This window comes from Buceros rhinoceros, unplaced genomic scaffold (assembly GCF_000710305.1).
Source record: "Buceros rhinoceros silvestris isolate BGI_N320 unplaced genomic scaffold, ASM71030v1 scaffold29955, whole genome shotgun sequence".
NCBI lineage: Eukaryota > Metazoa > Chordata > Aves > Bucerotiformes > Bucerotidae > Buceros > Buceros rhinoceros.
This window is the reverse complement of record NW_010415113.1, coordinates 1-26,883: the sequence shown is the minus strand read 5'-3', so window position 1 is coordinate 26,883 and position 26,883 is coordinate 1. Positions and strand designations below refer to the sequence as shown.

The 26,883-nt window shown below is 38.7% G+C and overlaps 1 protein-coding gene across 1 annotated transcript in view; it reads left to right on the top strand.

Moving 5' to 3' along the window:
• PPFIA1 (protein tyrosine phosphatase, receptor type, f polypeptide (PTPRF), interacting protein (liprin), alpha 1) overlaps nucleotides 1–25,267 on the top strand; it is a 51,988-nt gene extending 26,721 nt beyond the window's left edge. The window contains exons 13-31 of the mRNA XM_010137305.1: nucleotides 670–749; nucleotides 1,020–1,152; nucleotides 1,794–2,017; nucleotides 2,392–2,626; nucleotides 5,543–5,572; nucleotides 6,366–6,517; nucleotides 7,252–7,424; nucleotides 8,160–8,253; nucleotides 14,256–14,337; nucleotides 14,465–14,665; nucleotides 15,486–15,548; nucleotides 16,059–16,085; nucleotides 17,661–17,836; nucleotides 17,932–18,029; nucleotides 18,645–18,820; nucleotides 19,398–19,466; nucleotides 20,650–20,815; nucleotides 22,013–22,083; nucleotides 23,454–25,267. Of these exons, the coding sequence (XP_010135607.1) occupies nucleotides 670–749; nucleotides 1,020–1,152; nucleotides 1,794–2,017; nucleotides 2,392–2,626; nucleotides 5,543–5,572; nucleotides 6,366–6,517; nucleotides 7,252–7,424; nucleotides 8,160–8,253; nucleotides 14,256–14,337; nucleotides 14,465–14,665; nucleotides 15,486–15,548; nucleotides 16,059–16,085; nucleotides 17,661–17,836; nucleotides 17,932–18,029; nucleotides 18,645–18,820; nucleotides 19,398–19,466; nucleotides 20,650–20,815; nucleotides 22,013–22,071 (2,238 nt within the window). The 3' untranslated portion in view covers nucleotides 22,072–22,083; nucleotides 23,454–25,267. The remainder of the gene's footprint in view (nucleotides 1–669; nucleotides 750–1,019; nucleotides 1,153–1,793; nucleotides 2,018–2,391; nucleotides 2,627–5,542; nucleotides 5,573–6,365; nucleotides 6,518–7,251; nucleotides 7,425–8,159; nucleotides 8,254–14,255; nucleotides 14,338–14,464; nucleotides 14,666–15,485; nucleotides 15,549–16,058; nucleotides 16,086–17,660; nucleotides 17,837–17,931; nucleotides 18,030–18,644; nucleotides 18,821–19,397; nucleotides 19,467–20,649; nucleotides 20,816–22,012; nucleotides 22,084–23,453) is intronic.
• Nucleotides 25,268–26,883: the final 1,616 nt, after the last annotated feature.

The following is a 26,883-nucleotide window of genomic DNA, read 5'->3' as shown; positions in this document are numbered from 1 at the left end:
AATTGATTTTTGTGGTCACACTGCTCTGAAATAGTACTTGTTAGTGCTTATTAAGTCCGAGGTGTTCTGCATCTCCCCAGATCACTCTAGGAAGCAGCCGGGCCAGGCTGTAATAAAGTGGCAAACACATCCAGGATATTTTGCAGAACGTGCTTTGAATTTTTGTCTGTGGAGGCCAGCGGTTCTCGCACAAGGCACAGATGTTCGTCATCAGCCACTTTTTATTAGTCTTTTGTTGTCTTCTCGTCCATTAGATTTCTCTGTTGTTAAAGTCGAAGTTTGTAGAGCAAGTAAAAATATCCAAGTTAAAAGGAGATGCACTTAGAACCTTTTGTGCACAGAGCTTGAAAAATCTTCTATTTCTTATTAAATATTATGATTTAATTATAGGAAACAGTAATATCTGAATTCTATCTAGTAGCTGTTTTTAAAACATATATCATTACCCAGAGTCACAGTGTAAAGAGACAGCTGAATTATTCTTGGATGCCCTTCTGCGACAGTGCTGTAGCAAAGATAATTTTTGCATTTTATGTCATTGAAGGGTATGTTTTCAAATCTACTATTTGAGTTTGATAGAAATGAGATCAAGAAACTAAACAGTAGTTTATAAATTGGTATTTTACACTTTTAGCATGTTGTTACTTTTTTATCTATTTATTTTTACAGGATCAACTTGTAATAAATGTTGAAGCATTAAGGGCTGAAAATGACCAAGTGAGACTCAGAGCCACATCACTTCATCATAGGTACCAGAACTTGATTGTTTAGTTTTTTCTAAATTCTTTGCAGCCGGTTTGTGATGCAGTTAAATGTAATTTTGTCTATTATGACTGAAAATACATTAGTCATAGCTATAAAAATGAGTTCCTTGTAGAGCATATAAAGCAGTTTTTATACTGCATACAAAAAAAAAAATGGCACTGGTAGGACAAGAGCAACCATTTGGGTGGGTTTTTTGGTTTGTTTGCCTCTTCCCTCTACCTTGGTAAGAATAAAATGTTTTCTTCACATTCTAGCCGGCCAGATTTCAGATACCCGATGACACCTTCATCTGTGGCTGACAGTCATACAGACTCCTATGGCACCTCATCAGTGTTAAGACGTCCCCAGAAAGGACGATTGGCAGCTCTTAGAGATGAACCTTCAAAGGTAACAAAACTCTGAAGTCAAAATAAAACTTGAACTTCGGTAACAGAATAGATTAGATGAGACTAATGTCTTGCAAGGCCTTTTAACTAGGAGTACAGAGCAGTAAACTGCTGGGTTTTATATACCCTGTTCTAGTAACTAATGCACAACTATTAGTCTTTTTAGGAAATAATTGCCAAATCAGGATTTTGAAGATCAATTTGTTTAAATTATAATAAACCTCTAAAATATCATTTGAAACAGTTCTACTTTTGCATCTAAACACTAATCTAAGTTGTTACCACCATCAATTTCAAGTCCCTTTCAGGACACAAGTTGTCATTATGTAAAACTGATTCAAAATTTTCATTGGATTTGATAGCAAAATTCTACTGTAATTTACAGCGTGGGTAGCCAAGATATGTGACATTTTAATTTATTCAACAGGGCTGTCCGTTTTAAAATTTGACTTAACTGTAAGATGCAAAGATTTCTACATTATAGCTTTTTTTACCTTTCTCTAAACACCGCTGTCTTGGTAGATGCGTTCAGCATGTAAGTGGGCTTTTTAAAAATTATTTTAAGCATCTTGAAAAACAGCAGAAATGTCATGTTTTTTCCATTTCAGTTTGGGATTTTATTAATTTTGTTAATTCTTTTAGGTTCAAACTCTGAACGAGCAGGACTGGGAGCGAGCCCAGCAAGCGAGTGTGTTGGCAAATGTGGCGCAAGCCTTTGAAAGTGATGTCGATGTATCTGATGTTGAGGATGACAGGGAGACTATATTCAGTTCAGTTGATCTGCTGTCACCAAGTGGTCAGGCTGATGCCCAGACTTTGGCCATGATGCTTCAAGAACAGTTGGATGCCATCAACAAAGAGATTAGGTATGGCTTGTCTGTCACTGGGGTTTTGATAAGAATGACCTCCTGGGACACTGGCAGTCCTTTCTGTGTGATTACACAGACAATGGTGGTTGCACGTTCAGTTTCCTGGGGGTGGGTTGACAGTTTGCTTTATGCCTAACTACTCTTTTCAGGTTGGTTGTCTTCAGTCCCATTTATAGAAGGGGTTGTGTTGCTAGTTAGAACCCTCTGCACAATACTCATAGCAGTACTGTGTACCACCTTTTTTTCAGGCTGGATTAGAAGATTTGTGGCTGTTCTGTCTGCTCAGTACTGCTGCTTTCTGTTGCTTGAGTCAACCATTCTCTTCCTATTGATTGAATTTTGTGTTCCCTTGACACTTTTTTTCCTTTTAGGCTTATACAGGAAGAAAAGGAAAACACCGAGCAGCGTGCAGAGGAGATCGAAAGCAGAGTGGGTAGTGGAAGTTTGGATGCCCATGGCCGATTCCGGTCCATGAGCTCCATTCCTCCTCCCTATGCAAGTGGTTCACTTGCTGGTTCTTCCCCGCCTGGTAGTGGCCGTTCCACCCCAAGGCGGATTCCCCATAGTCCAGCTCGGGAAGTGGACAGACTAGGTATCATGACACTGGTAAGTGTCCATTAACTGTAATTTTTCAGAAGAGTGTTCCTTTTCTCTAGGAAGTGGGTTGCTGGATTTCCCCTTCCTCTCCTTACTCAGCTGTATTTTTCCTTTCTCTAGGTTTTTCTACTGCTTCCTTTCAACCTCTATAAAAAGTGTAAGATACAGTCATAATGATTAGGAAAAACGTTCAGTACTCAAGTCTATTACTTGGTCAACATCTCATGCCTAAGTATTCCTTCTGTTGTTGTGGTCTTTGTTCTGACTCCTCGTAGAAGAAATAATGTTTTCTTTTCAACCCCTGGTACAGCAACTGCTTTCTCCCTCTGCTTTAAACTTTATTTTTAGCAGTCCACTTTTCCACTAAATACTCAGCTAGAAAGTGATGTGTATATATTGCATTAATCTTGAAGACTGTGAAGACTATACCACAACTGGTTTAATATTAGTGAGTGCTAGGGTCTTCTTTTAGCCTATTAAGACTGGTAGGTAAAACAAGTGTCTGTTTAGCTTGGGCTTAGCAATTTAGTGAGTAAAGACAGATGGATCCATTCTTTTGACGTTCATAGGACCACTTAGAAAAATTAATCCTTCTAGGAGCTGCTTTGTGCAGGTAAACCCATCTGTAAAAACAGGATACAGGTTTTCCAATTCCTTGCTTTTACATAAACGTTAAACAAGCGGAACCGTTTGTCTTATTTGAGAGACCCTTCACAAAGGAGTGTCTTGGATACAGGTATTAATTTGTAAGCACTCCGTAGGAAAAGCTCCTTCTCTGATTTAGTTCTCTGTAGATTACCTTGTTCCAGATTTGCATATGCTTTTGGAAACTGTACTTACTAGTTGTACATGTCACAGCCTACTCGCTGCACCATATTTTCTTGGATAACTGTACCCGTATCGTACCCATACCATACCAACCAGTACACAAGGAATGTTATCCATCGCTGTAAGGGCAGGTAACTCTAAACGACTGATTTGGCCCATTTAGGTCTCTTATGGGAGTGTTTAAACACAAAAATGTTGGCTAAGTCCTTTTGCTAGCTTTTAAAATGAATGTACGTATGTTAAAAAGCCTTTTTTTAAATAAAAAGGAGTAATTTTGCCTTTCTTGAATTAAAAATAAAAAACATTATGCTAGCCCATGCCACATAGCCAGGGTCAAGCACACTTCTACAGAGGTGAACAAATTTCAAAACAGAGTGCTTTATATTCTAACGTTTCATAGTACCAACTTCTTACAGAAAACCATACGCAAATATAAGTAGCTATTTTCATGAAAACTAGATCAGAAGGCTGTGTGTCTTATGTTAAAATCTAATGTAACTGAACAAAAGTAAACTGTAATTCAGTTCACTTTAGATTGTAAGGATTGTGAATCAGAGGCACTTCATTCCTTGTTTGCAGTTGCATTTGTCTGATGTTTTTGTATCTGGCAACTGATTTGTGAAAGCTTGAAAATGAGAAGCTGTGCTTCTGGTATTACAGAACAGGAGGTTTTTAGAGGCCTTTGGAACAAGTATTACGAATTACCAGACTAAATGAGTCCTCGTGGGTTTTTTCGATGTCTTAATAGAAAATGGCATTGGTTCATGAGCATGATGACAACATCACCTTAATGCGAACTGCAGGAGCGGGGTTAGGCAGTTAGCTGAAAACCACCGCTCATCGTTAAAATGAATTAAAAAGCATCAACATGATAAACTGTGAAACCTACAGCTCTCTTGAACAGTTCTTGCAGACAGTTTTCATTCTCTGTGGTAAATATCTTTATTTTCATGGATTATCAGATTTAATAGATGAAAGATCCAGCAAGGATAAAATGAGTCTTCTGCTTTTTGTTGAAGAACTTGAAGAGGTAGTAGATGATCTTGAAAGGTCCTTTCCATCCCAAACTCTTCTATGATTCTAGGAACATAGTACTTTAGTATGTAGTACTATTAACGTAGTACACTACAGTCAGATTGAACAAAACTTCACGTATTAGTGCTGCAGAATTTGCATATATTCTAAATAAAAATAATTAAAGGTTGTCATTGTGGGAAGGAAACAAGGTGTGATTTCCACAGCTTCGGAGGGGACTGGCTTTATTTTTGGTTACAGCCTTTAGAAATAATTTGTTGCCAAATGCAATGACAACTGTTAAACAAATTATCTGAACTAAAATTGTCAGCACCAGTCTGAATAACTTGATAACTTGTTTGTGTAACTGCGGGTTGCTGCCTTGCTCTGTGACGTGGCAGAGGTGCAGGCAGTACCTAGGAAGTGAGATACAGTGGGGTTGGAAGTGGATGAAGGATGAAATAAAACCGGTGCTAGACTCTTGCTCCAACATTCCAGCACTTTAACAGTGTTCTGTTTTTTCTACTAAGTTTACTGTAGAGAAATCAGCCATGGCTGGCACTGTCTTTCACAGCTCTTAAAGTGTGGCTGCTTTTTCTGCTGTGTCGGAAATGACTGCAGAAATCTCTAAGGTGTGCGAAGGGGCTAGCGCAGACAAAGCAGTAAGTGGCTGCCATGTAGGTTATGTAGTCCAAGGCATGTCCTTGATGTGCAACTGGGAATCCTCTCACCTTTTTAAAGCAGTGCCTTGTGCCCCCATGTTCTTTACCATTCTTCTTGCTGAAGAAAATGCACGTTTTGTGTGCTGAGTGGTCTATGGCACCCCTATATTCAGATATCTACAGTGCTTTTGTAGATAACCAACCGTAAGTCTTTGATTTTTTTTTTTTCCTTCCTTTCCCACTCTTCCAGGATACGTAGTCTGTGATTTGAAGAGTACGTCATACTCTGTATTCTGTACCATTGCTGTAATTGTTATATTTTCCCTAATATGTTCTGTCTGTGCTAGTTGTTTCAGTCTGTGCTGCAGTTTATAATAAATACAGTTTTCCCAAATTTCTTTCCTTTGCATGCATCTATCAGCCTAGTGATTTAAGGAAACACCGTAGAAAGGTAAAAATCTTTAGTTTATTTACTGGTGTGCCCCTTCATCTTCCCCATCCCCAAACTCATTAATGGGTAACAGGAGCATAAAAGAAAGCATTTGCAGGGTAACTGTAGTAAAGCAAGATTATATGCTCTTTGATATTAAATGTAAAATGGTTTTATTAAGTGTGGCTTTGTTTTGTTTTGTGGTGGTTGGTTTTTTCTTGTTTGGCTTTTTTTTGCTGGTGTGGGGGACTGTTGTGTTGCTTTCTGTTTACAACCATTGTTTTGCAATCTTCATGAAACAATATTTAAAGATCTGTTAATGCACACACAAACTAGTTTGAATTTCTGTTATTCAAACTTAGAGATAAGTCATAGCCACAGGTATGGAGAAGCAGACTTCATGGAATTGGTAGTCCTGCAAATGGCTGCCTGAACACCTAACAGTGAGAATCAAGGTGTCTTCTCTTACAGGACTAGTTTTTTTTGTCTCTGCACTTTCTTAATCTGAACCCAGGTATGTTAGTTTTATGGTGCTGAGAACATTACTTTGTCAGCTCTGTGAAGGAAGAAAAGATGAGTGCCACTTCCTCGTTTTGCTAGCTAAGACTGAAATTTAGTAGTTCGTTGCTGAAGGTAACCAAATCCAGAAAGATGTCCAACAAAAAAATAGGCAACTGCAGAATCACAAGGGCAAGAGTAATCCTTTGACACTGAAAATCGAGTTTTCCTTTCAGTATTTTGTGTAGCACTGCTGTCACATTCATGTTTTGGCATTTCCAACGAACCCCTCAAGTTTTCATTCATTTTCCATTAGTCTCCAGGTTCTCGAGAAGAGGTACGAGATGATAAAACCACAATAAAATGTGAGACATCGCCACCTTCTTCACCTCGATCTTTGCGTTTGGACAGAGTCCAGAAAGGAGCTTTGCATACAGTGAGCCATGAAGATATCAGGGACATAAGGAAGTAAGTAGCTGTGAACAAGTCAGACCTACCAGTAACTGAGTGTTTCAGATTGTTGGAATGAAATCCTAAAACTGCAGAGCCTGTAGGATTTTAGTCTAGATATTGAAGTGTTTCTCAAAAGAGCACATAAATGGGTGATAATGTTGCATAAACAGCATGAAACCAGACTTTGTTAGTGGTCAGAAATGGCTTTATCTGAAGAATTCTTCTTGTACTCAAGTTCTGTGTTACGTTCGCTTGGGAATGCAAGATGTACAATTCCGGTCTTCCTTCACAGACTGCAGTTTAGGTATGAATTCAGAAAGGAGCTCCAAACTTACCATCCTTTTTAAAGTGCCTAAGTATCTGGGGTGGATTCCACCCAAGTATTTCAAACCTCCATTGCCTGCCTCAATTTGTCAGGAACTTAGGTTGCAGCTTTGGCCTCTCTGAAGTGCACTTTAATTCTTGTTTCTTAAAGTAAGAATTGACTTCTAGTTACATGCTATAGTGTATAAATATTATATACCCTCCTTTCCTGGATGATTTGGTTGTTCCCGTTATTTTTTCTGTTTAATGACATGTATTAGTAATTTCTTTTCTATTCTTGACTTAGTAAAAGCTGAAATTAGATGTCGTTAGTGAGTTACTGAGCTTTGTGAACTTGCAGAGACCTGAACTTGTCTCTCACTATGTTATGCCAGTGAATTTGTTGTACATGTGCTTCTTTGACTCCTTTTTTTTCCTTGGTGAAGTTCAACAGGCTCTCAGGATGGGCAGACAAGTAATCCTAGCAGCAGTAATAGTAGTCAAGATTCCCTTCACAAAGCCCCCAAAAAGAAGGGGATCAAATCCTCTATTGGCCGCTTGTTTGGCAAGAAAGAAAAGGGCCGACCTGGACAAACAAGCAAGGAAACGTTAGGACAAGGTTGGTTGGCTTTTTTTTGGTGCACTAAGAGACTGAAAGACTGAATGTGATGTGTGCATCAATGTGGGCGTATTTATGACTGATTATTTTGATGCTTTGGAACTAGACATGATGAATCTTCTGGTAGGTCCTCTTATGAGTGTAAGATGTGAGTTTAGCTAGTCAGGTACTGCTGTCTTCTAGTCCCCCATATCCAGGTTCTGTGAAGAACACATCTTCACTTCTGTGAAGCAAAAAATCCAGCTGTATCTTGGAAGTGAAAGAGGCTTTTTTTTTGTTAGAATTGACACCAACAGTCATGTCTTCACCTTATACCCAAAGGAACTCCTTCAAATGAACCCAGCTGGCTTAGCAGATGCTCCAAGTCTTTCTTCTGTAACTCTTTGCATAAAGCGGTATCCTTGATGTTGATAACAACCCTAAGTGATAGGGGAACACCGAGAATTCGTATTACAGATGATTGAAATAGGATATTCTAGCTGGTTTTAGACAGCACCTATTTGAGTCTGTACCGATACAGTTTTCCTAATTTTGTACACTGTGGTGATGGGTATGTGTTCAGCTAGAAAGTGGAGTGATAGATGGGCTTGGAGGTTTGGCTTTGTACGGTTCTGATCAGGAATATTACGAAAGATAAAACACTTCTCTTCAGGAAGGCAGTAGCCATTTTTGAGTTATAACTGGTCAAAATCAAGAAAATAAGGAGACTGCTTTTTGGTTTGTATTTTTTTGTAGTTGGCATGGCGGAAGGAGATGGTTCCTCTCAGGATGCATTAGGTCTCAGCAAGCTTGGAGGTCAGGCAGAAAAAAACAGGAAAATGCAGAAAAAGTAAGTTCCCAAATATTTTTAATCCTCTGTTAAGGTATTGCTTTGTTTAAAAATGTTTGGTTTTCCTTTTTGTTTAGTTTTCTTGGTTTGTTTTTATTTGTTAGTTTTGAGGTATTTTTGCCTAGTGTGGTGCTATGGCTAATAAGCCTCTTCAGAATATTTATTTACTACTTTTTTCCAGAGCATTAGTAGTAGCATAGGTCATGGTACATTTGAAATGAATTTCAGTACTGAAGATTTACTGCTGAAACACTGTAATAAACACACGTGGAGATAAAAGTGGACTCTTAACAACTCTGGGGGAAGGTTTGATATATTTAATTCCTGCTTTGGGTTTACTTCATTTGGAAGATTTCCCAGAGCTGCCTTTGGCTGGGCCCTGCTCCAGAGTGTGCCCAGGTTGACGGTGATAGCGTGGATGCTCTGTGCAGGCATCCTGCCCAGGGGATTTGCTGGTACCGTTCTGGCAGGTGACTCTCATAGTCTTTCCTTTTCTATTATGGCCACTAACTGCTGCTGTTCACTAATTTTTGTCATTTCTGTTTAAGGTGGTCTTGACGTTCTCTTACGCATTTTAACAGCTGAAATCTTTCTTCCTTCCACTGTTTAACCATGATACCCTCTTTTATTTTTTTAATAAATTGTGACTGTTTTCTGTTTTTATGGCACCTTTCAGATACGCAGTTACCTTTTCCTAGTCATGCATTTTTTTCAGTGTGGGTTCAACACACACTGTTTAGTTTACTGTTCAACTTTTGAGTATCTGTTGGTCTTCCCATACTGGGGAGAGATGAAGCCAAGACTATAATCATAGGTGAAAAATAAGTATTGATACTAGTAGAAATCTTGAGTTGATGCTTATATGGAAATACAGGAAACACTGGAATTTCTATAAGTAGGCTCAGGCATTCTTTGCATTTTTCCACCCAAAGCTGAGTCATATACCTCGAACTCTTGCAGCTTCTGTTCTTTTCGGCTGTCTTTACACTGTGTCAAAGAAGCTGACTGAGATTAGACATGTCTTGCTTTTTATTTGCCTTCTGAAGACAGACCAGTGAACGTTAACGAAAAAGCGTGCTAATTTTCTCTTTGCGAGACGTTCCTCGCAGTACATAAGCTCTATTAACAAATAAGAATAATGCCTCGTGGCTGCTAATGAAAACCAGCAGTGTGTTGGTTTGAGAAGTTAGAATGGAATGTGGGTTTGTTTGTGTAACAGAACACTCGGCTGTTTCTCTTCAGACTGTTACACTGAAGGCGATCGTACGTTACTGTGATTTGGTATTTTCCCGTTTCTACAGAGCTTTAAAGTCAAACCACATCTTGGTTGAATAAGTAGTTTTAGCTGTGTCACATCTAAATAATAGTAGACCTGTTCTTTGAACAGTCTAGAGCTTCCGCAATAGCTATAGACCTCATTATAGCTATAAACCTCATTCTAGAGTATAACAACCTAATGTCCTGCTGTCATGAATACAAAAAAATGCAGTTGCAGATAACTCGTGACTTTTCTTTGTAAGCATTCTGCCTTTCCAAAGCGTGCTGGTGTTACTTAAAGCATTACCTCATGGCTGCGTGTTGCTGGGTGCTTAAAAGGCAAGTGTCTTTATTAGCCAAATGACAACTTCCAGTGTGAAATTGCTGTGCCTAGCTCTTAAACATCAACACTTCTTCCCAGGAAGGTGTCTAGATTCTGATGTTTCAGTGGAAGTGGGTATGAAACAAGACTGGTCATATCATAATGGTTAGTTTTATTACTCCTACCACTGAGAGCAGCAGCTGGGCTCTTTGAACCACCAGGAGAAGCCAATCTACCTTTTTAAAAATCCTAGTGAAATACTTCAAAAAAAGTTACTCTGAATTGCTTTTCACTTGATACTGGAGGAGAGTTGGGTTAAAAAAAAAATTCTCAAGGCTGACTGTGCATTTATAAAATCCTGTATTCAGCAAAAAGCATTCCAGTTACCTGAATGCTTGGAACAGTGACAGCTACTTCTATTTATAGTTGTCTCTAATCCTCATTTGTTTGCTTATCTTTCTGATTTCTGCATGCATGCACACAAACAGGCGGAGGGTGGTGTTCAGGGCCTTTACTAACACAATCCTATTTATAGTTACAGAATTAAATTACTGTGTACATTATTTGTTTTTGGGTGCCTTTGAGTTCAGTTTAATCCTCGTTTTATATTTTTCCTTCATTGTTTTATTTGCCTTTTGTTTACCATTTGATGTGATAGTGCAAAATCAGGGTAAGTTTATATTTATTTCATTAGGATTGTTGTGAAATTGAGATCCCATTTGGATTTTTTAGCAATATATTAAAGCTCTTTATTTTTTAAAAAAGTCTAATTATGAGAGGAGCTACTAGATTCAAAAGACTTTATTGTGAAAATGTGTTGCTGAAATAAATCCAGTGTTGTCGAGTTCAGTGCGAATGCCAGTTTGGTGTCTTGTCTCAATGTGCATGGTGTGAATTTTTATAATGGAAATCTTAAACCCTGCTTAGAATTAGTTTTGTAGTTTGGAGTTTGAAAGTTGTTTAGCAACAATAGATACTTGTGGCAATTCATTTCCAAGGTAGATGTATTTCTGTAAAACAGTCACTCTTTACTAAATTGCAGTTGTTTTTAGTGTTCTGGTGATGCTGTTCATTGTTGTGAGCTGTGCTGCTGACAGTGTTTGCCACCACAGTGCGTGTGCTTTTCTGTGAACACAACAAGCTTAATACTGTATTCATCAAAAAGGAAGGCAACCCTACATTCATATATAATTTTAATGCCTATACACAAGAATTTTATTACTTACCTGAAATCAATACGTAATAAGGATATTAACTTCCCAGTCACGCTCTCCCTGACATTAGTCTATTTTCATCTCATGTTTTACTACTGCTCCCTTTCAGTTTTTACACCTTGCCACTCTGTCATTTCCATCACTGTCACTCCACCACTTTCTCTACAGTGTTGGCTCTACTCTCAACTTCTTCCAAATCAGTTATCTTCAGTTCCATCCAAAAATCTGGAGTAGAGCCTTCCCCTCTGGCTGCACATTCTGGTTTTGTCCACTCCCAGGCTGTCCCAATCCAGTGATGTTGCTCCGGGCTGCTGTGTTTTCCTCGTGGGGTTAGCATGTGCTTGCCTGCCAAGAGCCACTCTAAATACAAGTACTTCAGATGGACTTTAAAGGGCCTCGTGTCTTCAGTGCTGCATCAAGCTCCTGCAGTTTGACATCATTTCTCATCCTGTATGTCCACAGTTTCTTCATTCTCCACAGCTGGCGTTAGATGCCTTTCGAATGTGTCCAACAACACGTGTTCCCCTCTTGCAGCAGCACAGCTGGTCTCCCATTCCAAGTGGTGTTCAGCCAACTTTAAGTCTGTAGACATCTATCCCTTGGTTTTGTCACCTAGGAGTTGTTCCAGTAACCAGCTTTGACATCCTTTTATCCTTCACAGTGCCAGCTTTATACCATCTGCCAACACTACTGCAGTATTTTTTTTTCTCAAAGATACGAGGCTGGATTGCGCACCCACCTCAGTGGTACAGTTGGATGGCCTGTGGCACTAAACTGGCCTGTCAGTTGTGATCTTTATGTGATCTGATTGTGTATTGCTGGAATGCAATGAGTTTCTTGGTGAAGTTGGAAGGGAGTTTGTTGGAAAAGCGATGTTCTTCACTACAGGAAAAATCCATTGATGCATCATTTGCAGATGAAACAGCAGCTGCTTCTGAATTCTTTGTATGAGATGTTTTGTGCCTGTGCTATGACTTGAGCTTTCAGTTTAATAATTTTCCAGGCAAGCAGGTTTTCTCTCTCTTCTTGCGTGTGAACAAACCTCACAATTGATTTTCCACTTCATGGATGTGTTCCTCTTTGGATTCACTGAATAATTTCTACATGAAGTTATCTCAGACATTTTTGGATGGTTTGTTTCTTTCTACATGTTTGCCTCCATCCCATAGCACTTCCTTCCAGCCATGCAGTTGTTTTCTGGATACAATACCACCAGGAGTTTAACGTTTGGCTTGTAACTGCTCCGCACACTTTTGATACGTGCCCTGTGCTGGTCATCTCCAGATGATTTGCTGTTTCATGGTTAACCTGAAGGATGCAGGGAGACTTCTAAAACCACCAGAAATCACTGTAGTTCTCTGAATTACATAGAATACCCCAAGCAGCTTTGTAAGCTGGGAGTTGCATTGATCACATGCTCTTGTGGGGTCATCCTAGTCAAACCAGAGGCTGTTTTGGCACGTCTGTGCTCTTTCATCACGAGTGAACACGGTCATGTCACCACAACCACCAAAAAAGGAAGAAAGACACAAATTTTGAAGTTGAACTATTGGAAAACACATAGTATTCCTTTCTGGCAAATACAGTATTAAGCATTTTATTCTGTTCTTACCCAGCAGTTTTTTGATATCTTATTAATTTTTCTCATTTTTTTATCTTTAAGCAAAGCTGAATGTGTTCAGGGCTAGCGGTTTGCGGGATTGTTGTCATGTGTTCTGCAGTAGCAGGAAAATAGCTGATCCTTTATTCCTAATTTACAACTACGCTTATCTTTTTGGGGTATACAAATACGTATTAGCTTTTATGGTCTTCTCATCTTTGTTAGCAAAATTCAGCTATTGAGCTGCTAACTGCTGAACACGATTTCCATCTTAATTGTTGGGTCCTAAAATGGGTACGTTAGAATGATTATTTGTAGCCAGTTATCTGACACTCCTTCCTTCCTCCCTCTGCTTTTTCCATTCCTGGGCAGCACATTTAATTAGGATAAAGCATTGGGAGGTTCTTCTAGAGCAATAGAGTTTTATTGACGTGCAGGTGGGGGCGTCCTGTCTCTCGATAAAACAGTTGCTAATATATTTATTACTTCTTTGATTATTTTTTATATTTAGTTATCTACCAATATAACCTGAGGATCCTAGGTACACTGGCATGTGTACCTACAGCTCAACACTGCATGGCTGTCCCGCTCTAGTTAGCAAAGACAGCTACTAGTCTGTTAGTAACCCCTTTCCACGATGTCTTGTGTGATAGGTTTTTTTTAATATCTGAAACTTTTCAATATTTTATCATCTTAGATCTGTTCATACAGTTCTGAAGGCAGGGACAATTTGTTTGTTTGAAACTGTGAGAAAATAAGTAATATAGGATCTGGATTCTGTAGTATTGCTGCTTAGCTTCTTAATTCTATATTTGCAGGCATGAATAAAAAGCGTAAAACAATAAAAACTGTCCAATTAGGTGAAGTTGTTTTTTCTAAACTTGAGGAGACTGAAGGGAGGCTTAACCATATTCAATTAGCTTTCCAAGGCAGCTTAAAGATGATTTTTTGAGACTTTATCCATTTTTTCAGACACACCCAAGCGATACCCATGCTTAACACTTCTTTTTGTCTCCTGGTTTATCAAATGTTTTTGGCAGCTCTTGAGAGGCATGTTGTGAGTTTCCATTGTTTCTGCAAGCTGAAATGTCAATATTAAACTTCAGTCTCCTCTGTTTCAGAATAACAAAGGAAATGATGTCATCAGCGATGAAAGCTGAGTGTCAGTACACAGCCTTTCAGAATACAATCACCCAAGTGTGGCTCTCCGAATAGAGCGGTTGTCTGACACTGTGCCTGAAATTCTGACAGGTTCAGACTGAAATTCACCCCTTCAGTGGTTACTGTCCAGTTTCCAGCCACGACAGCCTGATGGACAGTACTGTTCCGATGGCCTGGGTGTCTGGTGTTAGAGTATTAGTAGCAGTTTCAGGCACAGATCTCTGAAAGGCAAGATCCAGCATCTCTGCCACTCTGATCCAGCTCAGCTCACGTCACCCTGTGGTCCTCATACATGTGCTGTGACTGCCTTAGGGGGTATATCGTAGGAGGCTGAGAGAGGGAGAAAGCAAACTGGGAAAGAAGGTAGTAAATTGAATGCAGGGCTTAAGTTGTAACATCCAGTTATAACTAGTTTCTCTGTTATTAATTACTGTTTCTGTAATTGTAGGCACGAGTTGCTAGAGGAAGCCAGAAAACAACATTTACCTTTTGCCCAGTGGGATGGGCCTACTGTGGTCGTGTGGTTGGAGGTAAGTGGTCCATCCAAACCAAACCAGGAAAAAATAAAAACCTCAATGTAAAGACTTGTTAAAGAATTTAAGGATTTGGAGCTGGGAATGTTTTCCAGATCCTGCTTATTTCCTTTTTGTGTTTCAGCTCTGGGTTGGGATGCCAGCCTGGTATGTGGCTGCTTGCCGAGCAAATGTGAAAAGTGGTGCTATTATGTCAGCCTTGTCTGATACAGAAATACAGCGTGAAATTGGCATTAGTAATCCTCTGCACAGACTGAAGCTGCGGCTGGCCATTCAGGAAATCATGTCCCTAACAAGTCCATCCGCCCCTGCCACCTCGAGGACGGTAAGGAAAGTGATCCAGCAGTAAATGTCTTTTAGCACCATTAGAATTTCCAAAAGTTCTATGTAAACATGTAACTGAAAGGATTTTAGCTTCAAATAAGAATTTCTGGGAGCATTACATTGTAGAAGAGAACATCATTTAAATATAGGATGTTTCTTCCTTTCATGGGAATTAAATGAAGGAATAACTACATTTTGTTAACAGAATGAGTAGCCTATATCGATGTAAGTATGTAATCCAAGATATTTAGAGTATGTGTTATCTGTCTCATCTTCTGGCCTCAGAAGTGTGTATAATACAGATGAAGTACTCTTGAGCATACAGAAATTTGCGGGACAGTTGTTGGAGCCCTTTTAATCCATGTATAAGGCCATTAACTCCAACTAATGATTCAGCCTACATAAACTGGGATCCACCTGTCTCTATCCTACAGTAAATTCAGACACTCGAAGTTAGTGTGAATTCCCTCTCGGGCACCTGTCTGCCCTGCTGTCTAAAGTTTCTTCCAAGATTCCTGGGGTTACATACGAGACTAGAAACGCATTTTTCGGATTAGAGCAGAGTCAAGTGTTTGCCCATTAATTACATCAGTGTAAGCTATTTATCACATTCAATTTTGCTAATATCTTTGAAGAAAAGTGATCCAGGTTAATAGGCTTGTATTCCGTGCTGTTACTTTATACTTAAGCTGTTAGAAGCCATTGCTTTTGCCCATGCCTGCTCCTCACATGTACCAATTGCTTATCTGTTCTGCACCCTTTCCTCTTTGTTACTGCTTTCCTTTCACTGGATGGGATTGTTCCCTGTGGGGTCATGTTAGACCACGGGAAATGTCTGGGTAACACATGAAGAAATGGAAAATCTTACAGCCACACAACAAACGGTTAGTTTATAGTGTTGCCACTTCTCTTCCTTAGAGTGCTTTTCCCACCTTTTGAACATTTGAATCAAGTGCCTTTTGGTCTTTTTTTTTTCTTCAAATTAATGCATTAAAACTCTGGATCATTGCTTCTATTTATTAACCTTGTAACCTGCATCTTGATAGGTTTTTTCCAGAAGGGGGGGAAAAAAATCAACACTGATAAGACTGTAAACAAAACTCTAATCTATAAAGTGGAGCCCTGATTTGTCTGTTACTTAATTAAATTGAATTATTTGTGTGGAAATTTCTTCTCTCCAGAAAACTTAATCACTAGATGGGGTTTGCATCCTCTCAAATGAAAATGAGTGCCTTGTGTATTTTTTTTTTCCAATGCATGATGCTTGCTTTATCTAGATTTTTTTTTGGTATGCAGTAGACTTAGCGTTTTGCAGTGCGTCTTTAACTTTGATCTCCTTACTAAACTTAAATACTAATCTGTATGTGTTCTTTTGCTTTTCTAACACGTAACAGGAAGATGAGGAGGGAAGCTGGGCTCAGGTTGGAAACTTTATGTAATATTATAGACTGTATGTAAACTGTCACAATAATTAGAGCATGAAAGAACCTGTTTTTCTTTTCTCGCAGTTTCTTTTAGTGACTTCTGGTGTGGCTTGGGAATTAGGAGAGGGGGAAACTACTATTATCTCTGTATAGTACGTACTTGGAAGATACACTTATTTAGGTGATTTAAATGTTTTTTAGAACTTGCAAGATTTGGTGGTTTATCTCTGAAAATTTGTAAAATACTTTTACATAGCACATTACAAAACTCCCTATGCCTAAGGATTCTTCATAGTTGGGCTGTTAGGGAGAAGAATACTCAGAAGTCATGAGCTTTCTGAAGCATTTATCCTCTAGCTTATGAATCACCAAACTCTTCCCTAATAAGCATTGTTGTACTGTATGTATTGAACATCCCAGACCAAGTGTTACGATGATTTCATGACATAGTGAGGAGGGTTTTGGTAGTGGATGGCTCTCTGGAAAGCCAGAAGTCCACCAAGAGTATCTGCAGAGTGTAGAAAGTCCAACCTGGCCACCATCACCAGTTAAGTAGATTTCTGTGCACTAATTCTGTAATCCTCCTTGATTAATTGTTTTCTATTAAAGTGGTGACAAATCCTAATTGTATTTTTGGGCATTGAGAGAGTACTTTTTAGAGGGACATAAACTCAGAATTTGGACAGCTTAGTCCCTTCTTGCTTGCCTGCCCTCCAGCTAAAACCTGTGTAAGTCCCATAAACGGTGTGTCTCAGACACTGTCGGTGGTAGCACATCATCACTTGCCTCTGGTACAAGGGTGCCGTGCTCCTTCAGCCTGCTACCTAGCGATGGCTCGGAGAAATGCATTGCTATGTGGTCTTGCTGCTTTCCAGAAGATGCTTCCTCGAGAGGAGAAATTAAGCTTTTAATTGCACAGTAAAATAGAAATATTACCCTTGGTTTTTGAAGAAAAAGAGCTGCTGTTCTGTGTTGCTTGAGGAATGATTAAATACAGAGTTACAAACTCTTCAGAAGTTTTCTCTAAAAAATACCTGACCATTTGCGGGTCAAAACTGCAGTGAAGGAACTGGGGTTTGGGGTGGTGTTTTTGTTTTCTTTCAGGATAAGGATTAGCATGCAGAATTGCTTGTTCTTCAGTAATGGGTTTTTATCATTTCTTGCTTACTTGGTTGGGATCAGTTTCTGAAAACTGTGCAGTATATTAAAAATAAACCCTGCAGTTATTTTTTTGACATCTTGTATTTATATGGTCATATGAAAAATAAGACACACATACACACAAGTATTTTTAGCATCTTAGCAAAATGAAATTCTCTGGCTCTTGCTATCAAAACAGTATAGATGAGTCTTTATTATTATTTTTTCATACTCTTCAACACAAAATGAATTAAGGCAGTTTTACTTGATCTGAATTATCTAAAATTGCTTTTCTTCATGACGTTATAAACACACACGTAGTACTCAATACTAAGAATTAAGTAAGCATTGTTTTGTTTTTTCTTTAACATGTTGTCTAAAGTTTTTTGTTTGTCAGTTTAATAAGCTTATTCTTTAATCTTTTAAAACCAGACATTAGCCTATGGCGACATGAACCATGAGTGGATTGGCAATGAGTGGCTGCCCAGTCTGGGGCTCCCTCAGTATCGCAGCTATTTCATGGAATGCCTCGTCGATGCTCGAATGCTGGATCATTTAACTAAAAAAGATCTGCGTGGGCAGCTGAAAATGGTGGACAGCTTTCACAGGTGAAGAAAGTCAAGTTGGAGACCTAAGTTACACAGGAAATGTTTCTGTTAACTCCAAATGGGGCTTTTAATAAATTTTTTTCTTTTCTAAACAGAAACAGTTTTCAGTGTGGAATTATGTGCCTACGAAGACTAAATTATGATAGAAAAGAACTTGAAAGAAAAAGAGAAGAAAGCCAGAAAGAAATTAAAGGTTAGTGCATTGTCTTGATCTCAATCTGCTTCTAATGTGTTTTCACTGATCTGCCTCAAATTTATTAATTAAAAAGAGAGAGGAATTATTTATAAAATATGAAGTGTTAAATATGGGTGGTGTCTGGATGTAGACCCAAACCGTGAATCCTGAAATACATCATCACATCATTCACTTGCACACACAGATGTGCTATGAACGCAGACACTTACTAAATTTTGAAACAAAAGGAAATGTTTTAGGAGGACAAGGGTTTTCAAGGAGTATTTGGAGTTTTTTTATTATTTCTATGGCAACTAACTGGCATGAAACAGGCCTGTAAGGTGACCAGCTCTGTGGAAAGATCTGACACTGCGTGGTGGAGTCTAACCACAAAGTTTTGTTGCCAATTCAGAGCATTTCATGCACACCAGAAAGGCAGGGGGCAGGCTCAATCGCAACCTAAATGCTAAATAACAAAATTCTTTGAGGGCTACTGATGAACAGAAATTAGGATGAGTTGTGTATATGTGAAAATCGGTCCTAAGATCAGCATACAGATCTCAAAAGAACCATGGGGCGCTTTGTTCAGAAAAATTGTGCTGTATAAGTGGGGCAACTTTTTTTTCTCCATAGATGTCCTTGTCTGGAGCAATGAAAGAATGATCCACTGGGTAGTGTCCATTGGTCTTAAAGAATACGCCAATAACCTTATAGAGAGCGGAGTTCATGGTGCACTTGTGGCCTTAGACGAATCGTTTGATTACAATGCATTAGCTCTTCTGTTACAAATCCCCACTCAAAACACACAGGTAAGCAACAAGTAGACACTTCACAGTCCATAGGATTTTTCTCCCCTCTAGGAAGGTTAAAAATGGAGCTGACTGGTTTTTTTGCTAGATAGGTTTATGTCTTTCTATTCCCAGCTCTAGAAACTTCAGAAATGGAGACTTGTCCATTATCCTATAAGAAAAATGTAGAACTGTGGTTTTTTTCTTACTGTTTTTTAATTGTTAATAACAATTCAGGTTGATAAATTTGCTTGAACAAAAAGTATTGTTTGAATATTTTCCTCATAGCCCATGTTCGCAGCTTTAGTGTAAAACTAATTTTTGTTTCTGGCTTATTCAGTTTTTGTTCTGAAATAATTAAGTCTGAACCACAAATCCTGAACTTTCATTTCACAGTGAAGGGAAGGGGGAGTTGTTAAGTCTTCCTTAAATTTTTAAGAAGCTACAACTTAAATTGTAACTTTTCAGATCCTAAGTATGTTTATTAATCTGATAAGAAGGTATTACACAATTTGGGTTATATTAAGTTTTAAAAAATTACTATAGGTTACTAATCCTTTGTGATTAATTTCCATTTCTTTTCTACTGTAACCTGTAGGCTCGTGCTGTTCTGGAGAGGGAATTTAATAACCTTCTTACTCTGGGCACTGACAGAAGACTTGATGAAGTAAGTTATTTGAGATGTTCAACTATTTTATGGTCCTGGGAACTTCATCAGAACTGTAAAGACTTTACCTTGAACCTCTCTTAAGCTATTGACAGAATAGGGACAGAAATCTTAACTTGAAATTCTTAGAGTTAATATTGGTATAGATGACCAGCAGGTACGTTTCCACATCACAGTAATTTCTGTTGGGCAGTCTGTGATCTTACAGTGCATAAACTTAATTCAGATGGAATGAGTATAAAACTACAAACCAGGTGTAGCTTGACGGTTCTGTAAGGTGTTTTTCCGTAGTGATTTCAAACTGCAAGCGAAGGAACTTTGAGGGAACAGATGTTCTCTCTGTTCTAGCAGCTCAGAGCAGTTTCATCACGAAGGTCTCTTCAGACACTTGCCTTCTAATTCTAGAAGGGGATAACCACTAGGTGAAAGGGCATTCAGATGATCGAACTGTTCCTAAAGGTGAAGGTGGCCAGTGGAGATGCCCAGTGGGTACCTCTGCATCAGCACAGGACCTTCACTGCAGAAGACACTTCTGGAAGTGGGACTTAATCGGTTGTATTTAGTATGTGCGATATTATACTTCTGAAGTGGAATATTACTTCAAAGGTGCAGATGTATTGGGGGGGGAATGCATTTGGGTAATGACAAGTTACGTTTACCCAAGTGCTTGCTGCATGACGATAGAGCATTTACTGCACTTTTCCTCACTCTCACTTCGTGTGACCTGTAGCATGAGAGCACAACAGCTGTATCATCATTCCTGTAAGACAACACTGAAGGTTAAAAGCAGTTGTTCAGATTAAGCCTCTGTATGTCAGTGTTTCCAAAGCAGCTTTTATGATCTGCTGCACTCCTCATATCCCCCAAAAATGAGTGGTGTGACACAGATTACTGGAAATCATGAAGTAAAAGCATACCAAGTACAAAACATTTTCCTAAATGTGCCAAGCACGTGAATTTCCATAGCTCCTGAGCTGAACCTGCACTGGAGCAGATGAGCACAGACCGCTGCAAATGAAACCTCTGCTGCTGTGGCACCTGAACTGTTCTGAATTAACTCAGTGGTAATGCATTTAACTCGTTCACGTGGTGATACATTTACTTAAGGTTGTCAGTAAGCCTTTTAATGTCAGCAACAATCCTTCATTTTTTGAATCGCTAATGACATTTATCAATGTAACAGGATGATGATAAGAGCTTTAGGAGAGCACCTTCGTGGAGAAAGAAGTTTAGACCAAAGGACATAAGAGGTTTAGCTGCTGGATCAGCAGAGACTCTTCCCGCAAATTTCAGAGTTACAACCTCAATGTCTTCACCCTCTATGCAGCCAAAGAAGATGCAGATTGATGGTATTGGTTTTGTATTATTTTAAGCATGATGCACTTTTTAGCTTGACATGACAGGGGAATTAAGTTTGAATGACCTTGTTGCTGCGTGAAAGCATCTGCCTTGTGCATGGTTGTATACATAACACTGTTTAACTGCAGGGTGCTTTCTGATTTCAGGTAGCTCTAATGAATGTGGAGTTTCTTTTTATTTCATTGGAATAACAATGGGAACTATAATTAGAAATAAATTTTTGTTAAACTAAGAAAATAAAATGACAGTTTTGTAGAATTCTTTTAATCACGTGGTAAGTAATTTTTAATTAGCAATTAGAACACTGGAAGTCCTACTTCTGAAGTGCAAATAAAAATGATGCGAGTAAACTCCCCTGGATAATTTTGAGATTATTAAACTTGAGTAAAAGATGTGTTACTCCCCCTGCAGCAGTCGCTTTATTGATCATACTTGAAATCACTACTTCAGGCATTGCTGTGCACTTACCAATCGATGTGTCTTTGTGCACACACAGAGATATGTGTTAAAAACTCCCCAGCCCCCCAAGAAGTGGAAGTTGATCACCTGTCACGTGAGGTATCTTGTCTGTTTAAAAACAGACCATAAGAATAGATTTCTACTTGAATTTGTTTATCAAAACGCAAGTAAAAATAAATGGAAGATGTATTTAATTGGAATGGACAGGATGAGAACTTCAGCATGATCTGTCAGAGGTGTCTGAGGTTCTGAAAATAACAAGTAAAGCTTAAAGAAGCCGCTTTCACATCTGATGTTACTCCCTAAAATGTGAGCTGTTTAAATTTTAAGTATTGTTACTAGCACAGAATATTTTCCAGAATCCATGTGGAAAAATGCTGTAAATTAAAAGTGAAGTCTTTACCACGTCAAACTCCTTTATTTTTACAATACAGAAACCCAGAAAAAGATATAAACTGTGTAAAATAGAAAGTGAATTACTTATAAAATTACGTGTGCCAATTTCTGTGCACTAGTGGGCAAGCAGAGTTTTTTAGAATTGTTTTGTTAGCCAGCCACTGAAACTAAAAGTGGATAATACAGGAACTGTAAAATACATTCTGCTTTTCTAACGTGTAACCTGAGAGGTGGGTGAGTACCGTAGCTGTAAGCACATTGCTGTGGTGGTGTTTTTTGACAACTAACATGCATGCTGTGTTCTGCATGTCTCCCCACGCCTCGTGAACTAGGCAATGTATCAGGAACACAGAGATTGGATTCTGCTACAGTAAGGACCTACTCCTGTTAAAGCCTTCTCCTGGTGAGTAAAGTTGAGAGGTGTAACAGTAAAGCATCTATTTATGAAATAAAGCATCTGGTATTTTAGTACAGAGAATTTAGAGTTCACATGCTTACGAAACTGTTTCAGGTTGGCAGGGTGGAGTGTTATATTGAAGATTATTTCCTACAATGAAGATGGAGTGTTTGAGTATTTGCTTTTGTAGAGACTGAACTCTTTTGAGGGTGTTTGTTAAACAGCCACAAAAAGACCTGTTCTCAACAGCCATGTGGGAAGTGTTGGAATCAAAGGCTGGATTAAACAGCTGGTGAAAGTGGGGGGAGGGAGGAGAACTAAATTAGACATATTAAGGAAAGAAAATGATTCTGTGTGTGACGCTGCAGTTCAGATTATTGATCTTTCAGAGTCTTTGCTTGGTCAGAGTTGTCCCACTGCAATACTTTCCACCACTGAATTGGCACAGGGGTGGCTGCCGGATCTCCGGTTCCCGCACACTTCATGCAGTGTGATAGCTTAGGCTGGCTGGGTGGATGTAGCTGCCTGCAGCCTAAATTTGGGGAGCTAGGAGCAGTGCTGACACTAAGAGGCAGCTTGCTAACATGAAGGTGTTGAACAGGAACTACGTGTGTTCTGGCTTATGGAAGAGTTCTTGTCCTGTCTTACTTGGGGATTTGCAATGATTTCTCCTCAGCAGCCTCTGCTGTGTTTTCTCATGGAACATTATTTCTCATTTTGCAAACAAATCTGGAAACTACTTTCTTTTTTACTCTATCGGATTGAAGAAAACCAAATCTCCAGTGGTTTTTTTCTGTCAGTAGCTGGTATCTTCCATGGGCTATGAACTGCCCATCTCTTCTGCTTACAGCTTCTTCACTTTCTTCTCACCAGTAACTCCCTACCAACTTATGTGCCAGCTGCCTTCTCCTCAACTTCTGAACCTTTTTTTGCGTATTCAGGTTTAGTTCTAAAGAGTTCTTATGCGTGAAATACTGAGAAGGGAAACTTGCAGGTAGCACCTCAGACCACGTGGGTCCGTCAGGTTGTCATCTCAGGGGCTATCTTAACTTTTTTTTTTTTCAGTTTGAAGACACTGATGTTTTAAGTCTTCCCCAAATTCTCCCCACTGTTTGAGGATTTTTCTATAGTCAGGTGACCCAGGATAAAAGTCTAGGAAGCAGAAATATTTGACCTCATGTGGTTTACTTTGCATTGCAACTAAAGATGACAGAAGGAATCCCTGGTGGCACGGCAATAATCTGCTGCGTGACCACTGCACTGCTGAGCTGTTCATGTGAAACTCGAAGGAAATGTTTTTAAACAAACTACTAATCGATTTTTTTTGTGTTTTTCTTTTTGTGTGTTTTATGTTTGTTCTGTTGTCTTTTCTACAGTTTACCCACACTATTTCTACCGGTGATATGCAGCATTTTGAACATTTGGAACCCTTAACCTGTTAATACTTGTTAAATGGACACTTTGAGATATTTTATTACAGAGTTTTTAATTAGCAAATAAATTCATGAGTACTATAGAGAAAATATTTTAGAATCTAAATGTTTCTTATATTTATGTGACTTCTCATTTATATAGTTACTTACTTTTTCTGTTTCTATTCAGTCTACAAATCAAATCGTTGCTGATTTTTTATTCTAATTTTAGTCTTTCCAACTGAATGTACTGTAATGCTTGTATGTATATGTCCCTATAAGTAATATAGGGGGTTTGTAAATTATGCAGTTACTGTAATTATCATTGTTTTTTAATAATGAAACTGAAGGTGAAAAGGATTTTAATACCTTTGTAAAAGTTTCGCGACACCAAGCAGTATATATTTTGTCGTTTGGAAATGTTAGCTTAGATCTGCAAACAAGTCCAGCTTTTTTTTTTCCGGTAAGCAGATGCTATTGTGGAAGGTCTGGTACATGACTGTTCTTCTTTCCAGAACTGAACCTTTCCACAAAGAGGATTTGTCCAGTAGTGGGATTTGTCTTTATTTAAAATACAACTTGTTTTAAAAGCTGGGAGGAACTATAACACTACAGAATGTGTTTTAGAAGTGATTGACTTGGTCATAACACTCTGCTGTATTTGATTAGCACATCTTCACAGTGACTGAAAACAAGCCATAAACCAAGAACTGTTTCATTGTTTCTGTTTGGTTTTTTTTTTCCTTAACTGAGGAAGACAGACTTCATAATAATTCCTGGTGGTAATCCACAGGCTGCAGAGTTCTTGTCCTAGGCCTTTTTTGATTGAAAATGCTTGTGGAAGGATGCTGGTGAAACTAGTTGTAATGGACCAATCACGAAGCACTGCAGCCTCATGTCAGTGAGTAGGGGCAGATGAAGGTACAGTGGGCTGAAAAAAAGGCAGTGCAACTTCTAATAAAGGCCTTACTTTTCTTAAGTCATCTTTTGTGTTTTGTAAACTTGTTCTAAAGAGTTGTTTGGACTGTAATTTCGATGGTTGTAGCCATTTGGGACTGTATGAGTAGAAGATGTCTCTCCAACACTTGTAAATGGCACATGGAAAAGCCAGCAAGAATCTGCTCAGATGGTGCGTTATTTATTATGCAACAATATATATAGCATGTCTTTTTTTCTTACTTTGTTTTCCACTTTTAACTTGCTTGTAAAACTGAAGTTCATTGTTACTGTTCTGTTTTTCTATTAATCTTTTGTGTATTTTCAGATTATGTAACAATATGTACAGTCTACTTTTGAACTATTTTTATCACAGTATTATTTATTGCTTTCTTTCAATAAAGTACTGATGCATTTTCCACTGCCAATAAAACACTATTGAAAAGCTAAGAGCTAACTGTATGCAGGCAGATACTTTTGCAGTGAGTGGATATTGTCAATAAAGCATCTTAATGATTGTTTGCTGCCCTGTAGATCTTGTTTCACGTGATGACTTTTCTCCAGTAGAAAAAGGTTCCGTTAGAGGTGATGTTTTCTTTGGTATTGTTCAAGTTCACATGCATTAATCAGGTTTTGAAAAGAGTTTTTCCAGTGCAAACTGCTTTATTGCTGATTTCTACTCGTAGCTAGAGCTATGACTTACTTTTAAAACTAGTAACAAACACTATCACACACCTTCAGTGTGTTCTGGTCCACATGGTGAAGATTCGAGTGCTGTTCTTGCAGCAACAGCTGCTCCATGAGTAAGATGAGATGATGATGACCATAGTGACATTTGGAGAGAAACACGGGGGTTGAGGGAACCAGTACAAAATTGGCCACAGTAGGGCTGTTTATGTCGATTTTAATATATTTGTAAACCATTTCTGGTGTAGAAGAGAAGACAGACGGATAAAGTTACAGAACAATCGAAGCAGTAGTGGAGCGTATCTCATCATGTCCCATAGATCAACGCATGGACTGGAGAAATGCTACGACGGATGTTTTCAATGCCATTCAGTAACGCATCGCTGTCCAGCTGTCTGTCTGCGTTGCTGTCCGATCGTTTGCAGCCTCTTTTATATTCTCAGAGAATCTATCTTTCTAGAAAAAGCTAAAATGAAACTGCGGAAGGAGATCCTGACTCACTGTGCAGCTGAGCTTCACTGTTTAGAAGGAAATGGCATAGACGTTTCTGGTCACTGCTGTGATAGTAGGTGTTCAGTGTCATGTATTGTTGCTTCGCAAAAGTGAAAACAACGCGGAATAGACTTGTAAAATGTGAAAAGAAAATATGTTTATTTTAAGGCTGTAAAACCTTAACTATTACGGAACAATGGATTGACATGAGAGCTAGAATAAATGAGTGAAACAAAAAGCTTTCACGAACGGGCAAAACCTGTGTGGTGACTTTCTTCTGAACTGTAGAGCAAAGCTTCCTCAGAGAAATCGAGAAACACTTTTCATTTTAATAACCCTGCCCTGGAAAGAAACACATGCAAATGCATGTGTTAAAGGCATATGGGTATGTTACAGTAAGCTTTAAATAAAGCTGGGTTAAATATAACTTTCTGTAAATTACCAAATGTCTTTAAAGCCTTTAGTTGGAAAGAGTGCTATAAAAATTGAAGTATGTGTTTTAAAATCGAGAACTCTTTTTATCCGCAGTCAGGAGATGATAAAATTATCTGAGAGGACTTTAAATTGCCAACTTTTGCATGTTTAGAGGGCAGGGAATCTCAGAACAGATGTTACAACTTCCTTCATCTTTTTCCTTTCAAACTGATGTAGAATTAAAAGATGGGAAATTGCTTTTGCCGTGTTTTATGGCCGGTAGTGATTTACCCTATCAAAACTCCCAGCAGAGAATGTGTTGAAGTTGTCTTGTTTGGAACTGGGCAGACTAAAGATGGGGAGGGAGGGGCAGCAAAATTATTTTTCAGGTAAATAAAAATCGATGAAGCATACTGTTTGAGGGGTGATTATTTTTGTCGAAACTACAGAGTTACTTTTTTAAAAGTGTTTTTTCACTTCTTGATAATTCCACTTTCAAGGTCTTAGTTTTGGTGTGCTGCTTAAACTCAGGTTATTCTAAGTTTTATTAATGTGTGGGGGTTTTTTGGGGGAAAAAAAGGCAACTGTAGTGTAATTTAGGTAGCAGCGCCTTGTGGTTTTATATGGCATGGAGGAATGGATGGGTGAGAAGTGGTATATAAATGTGGCCGGTGTCGAAAATACGCTGTATTCAGTTTGTAGGGTACGTGTCACCCTGGGGTTAACACAGACCATTGAGGAGTGGCTCCTGTCCCATTACGACTGGCCACTCGTAGGTCATGCTCTTACCTCCAGAACTTCTGCAGCTGTTCACCTGCATGTTTTTAATCTTACCTTTTATGACAGATTGAATTGGCATATTGGT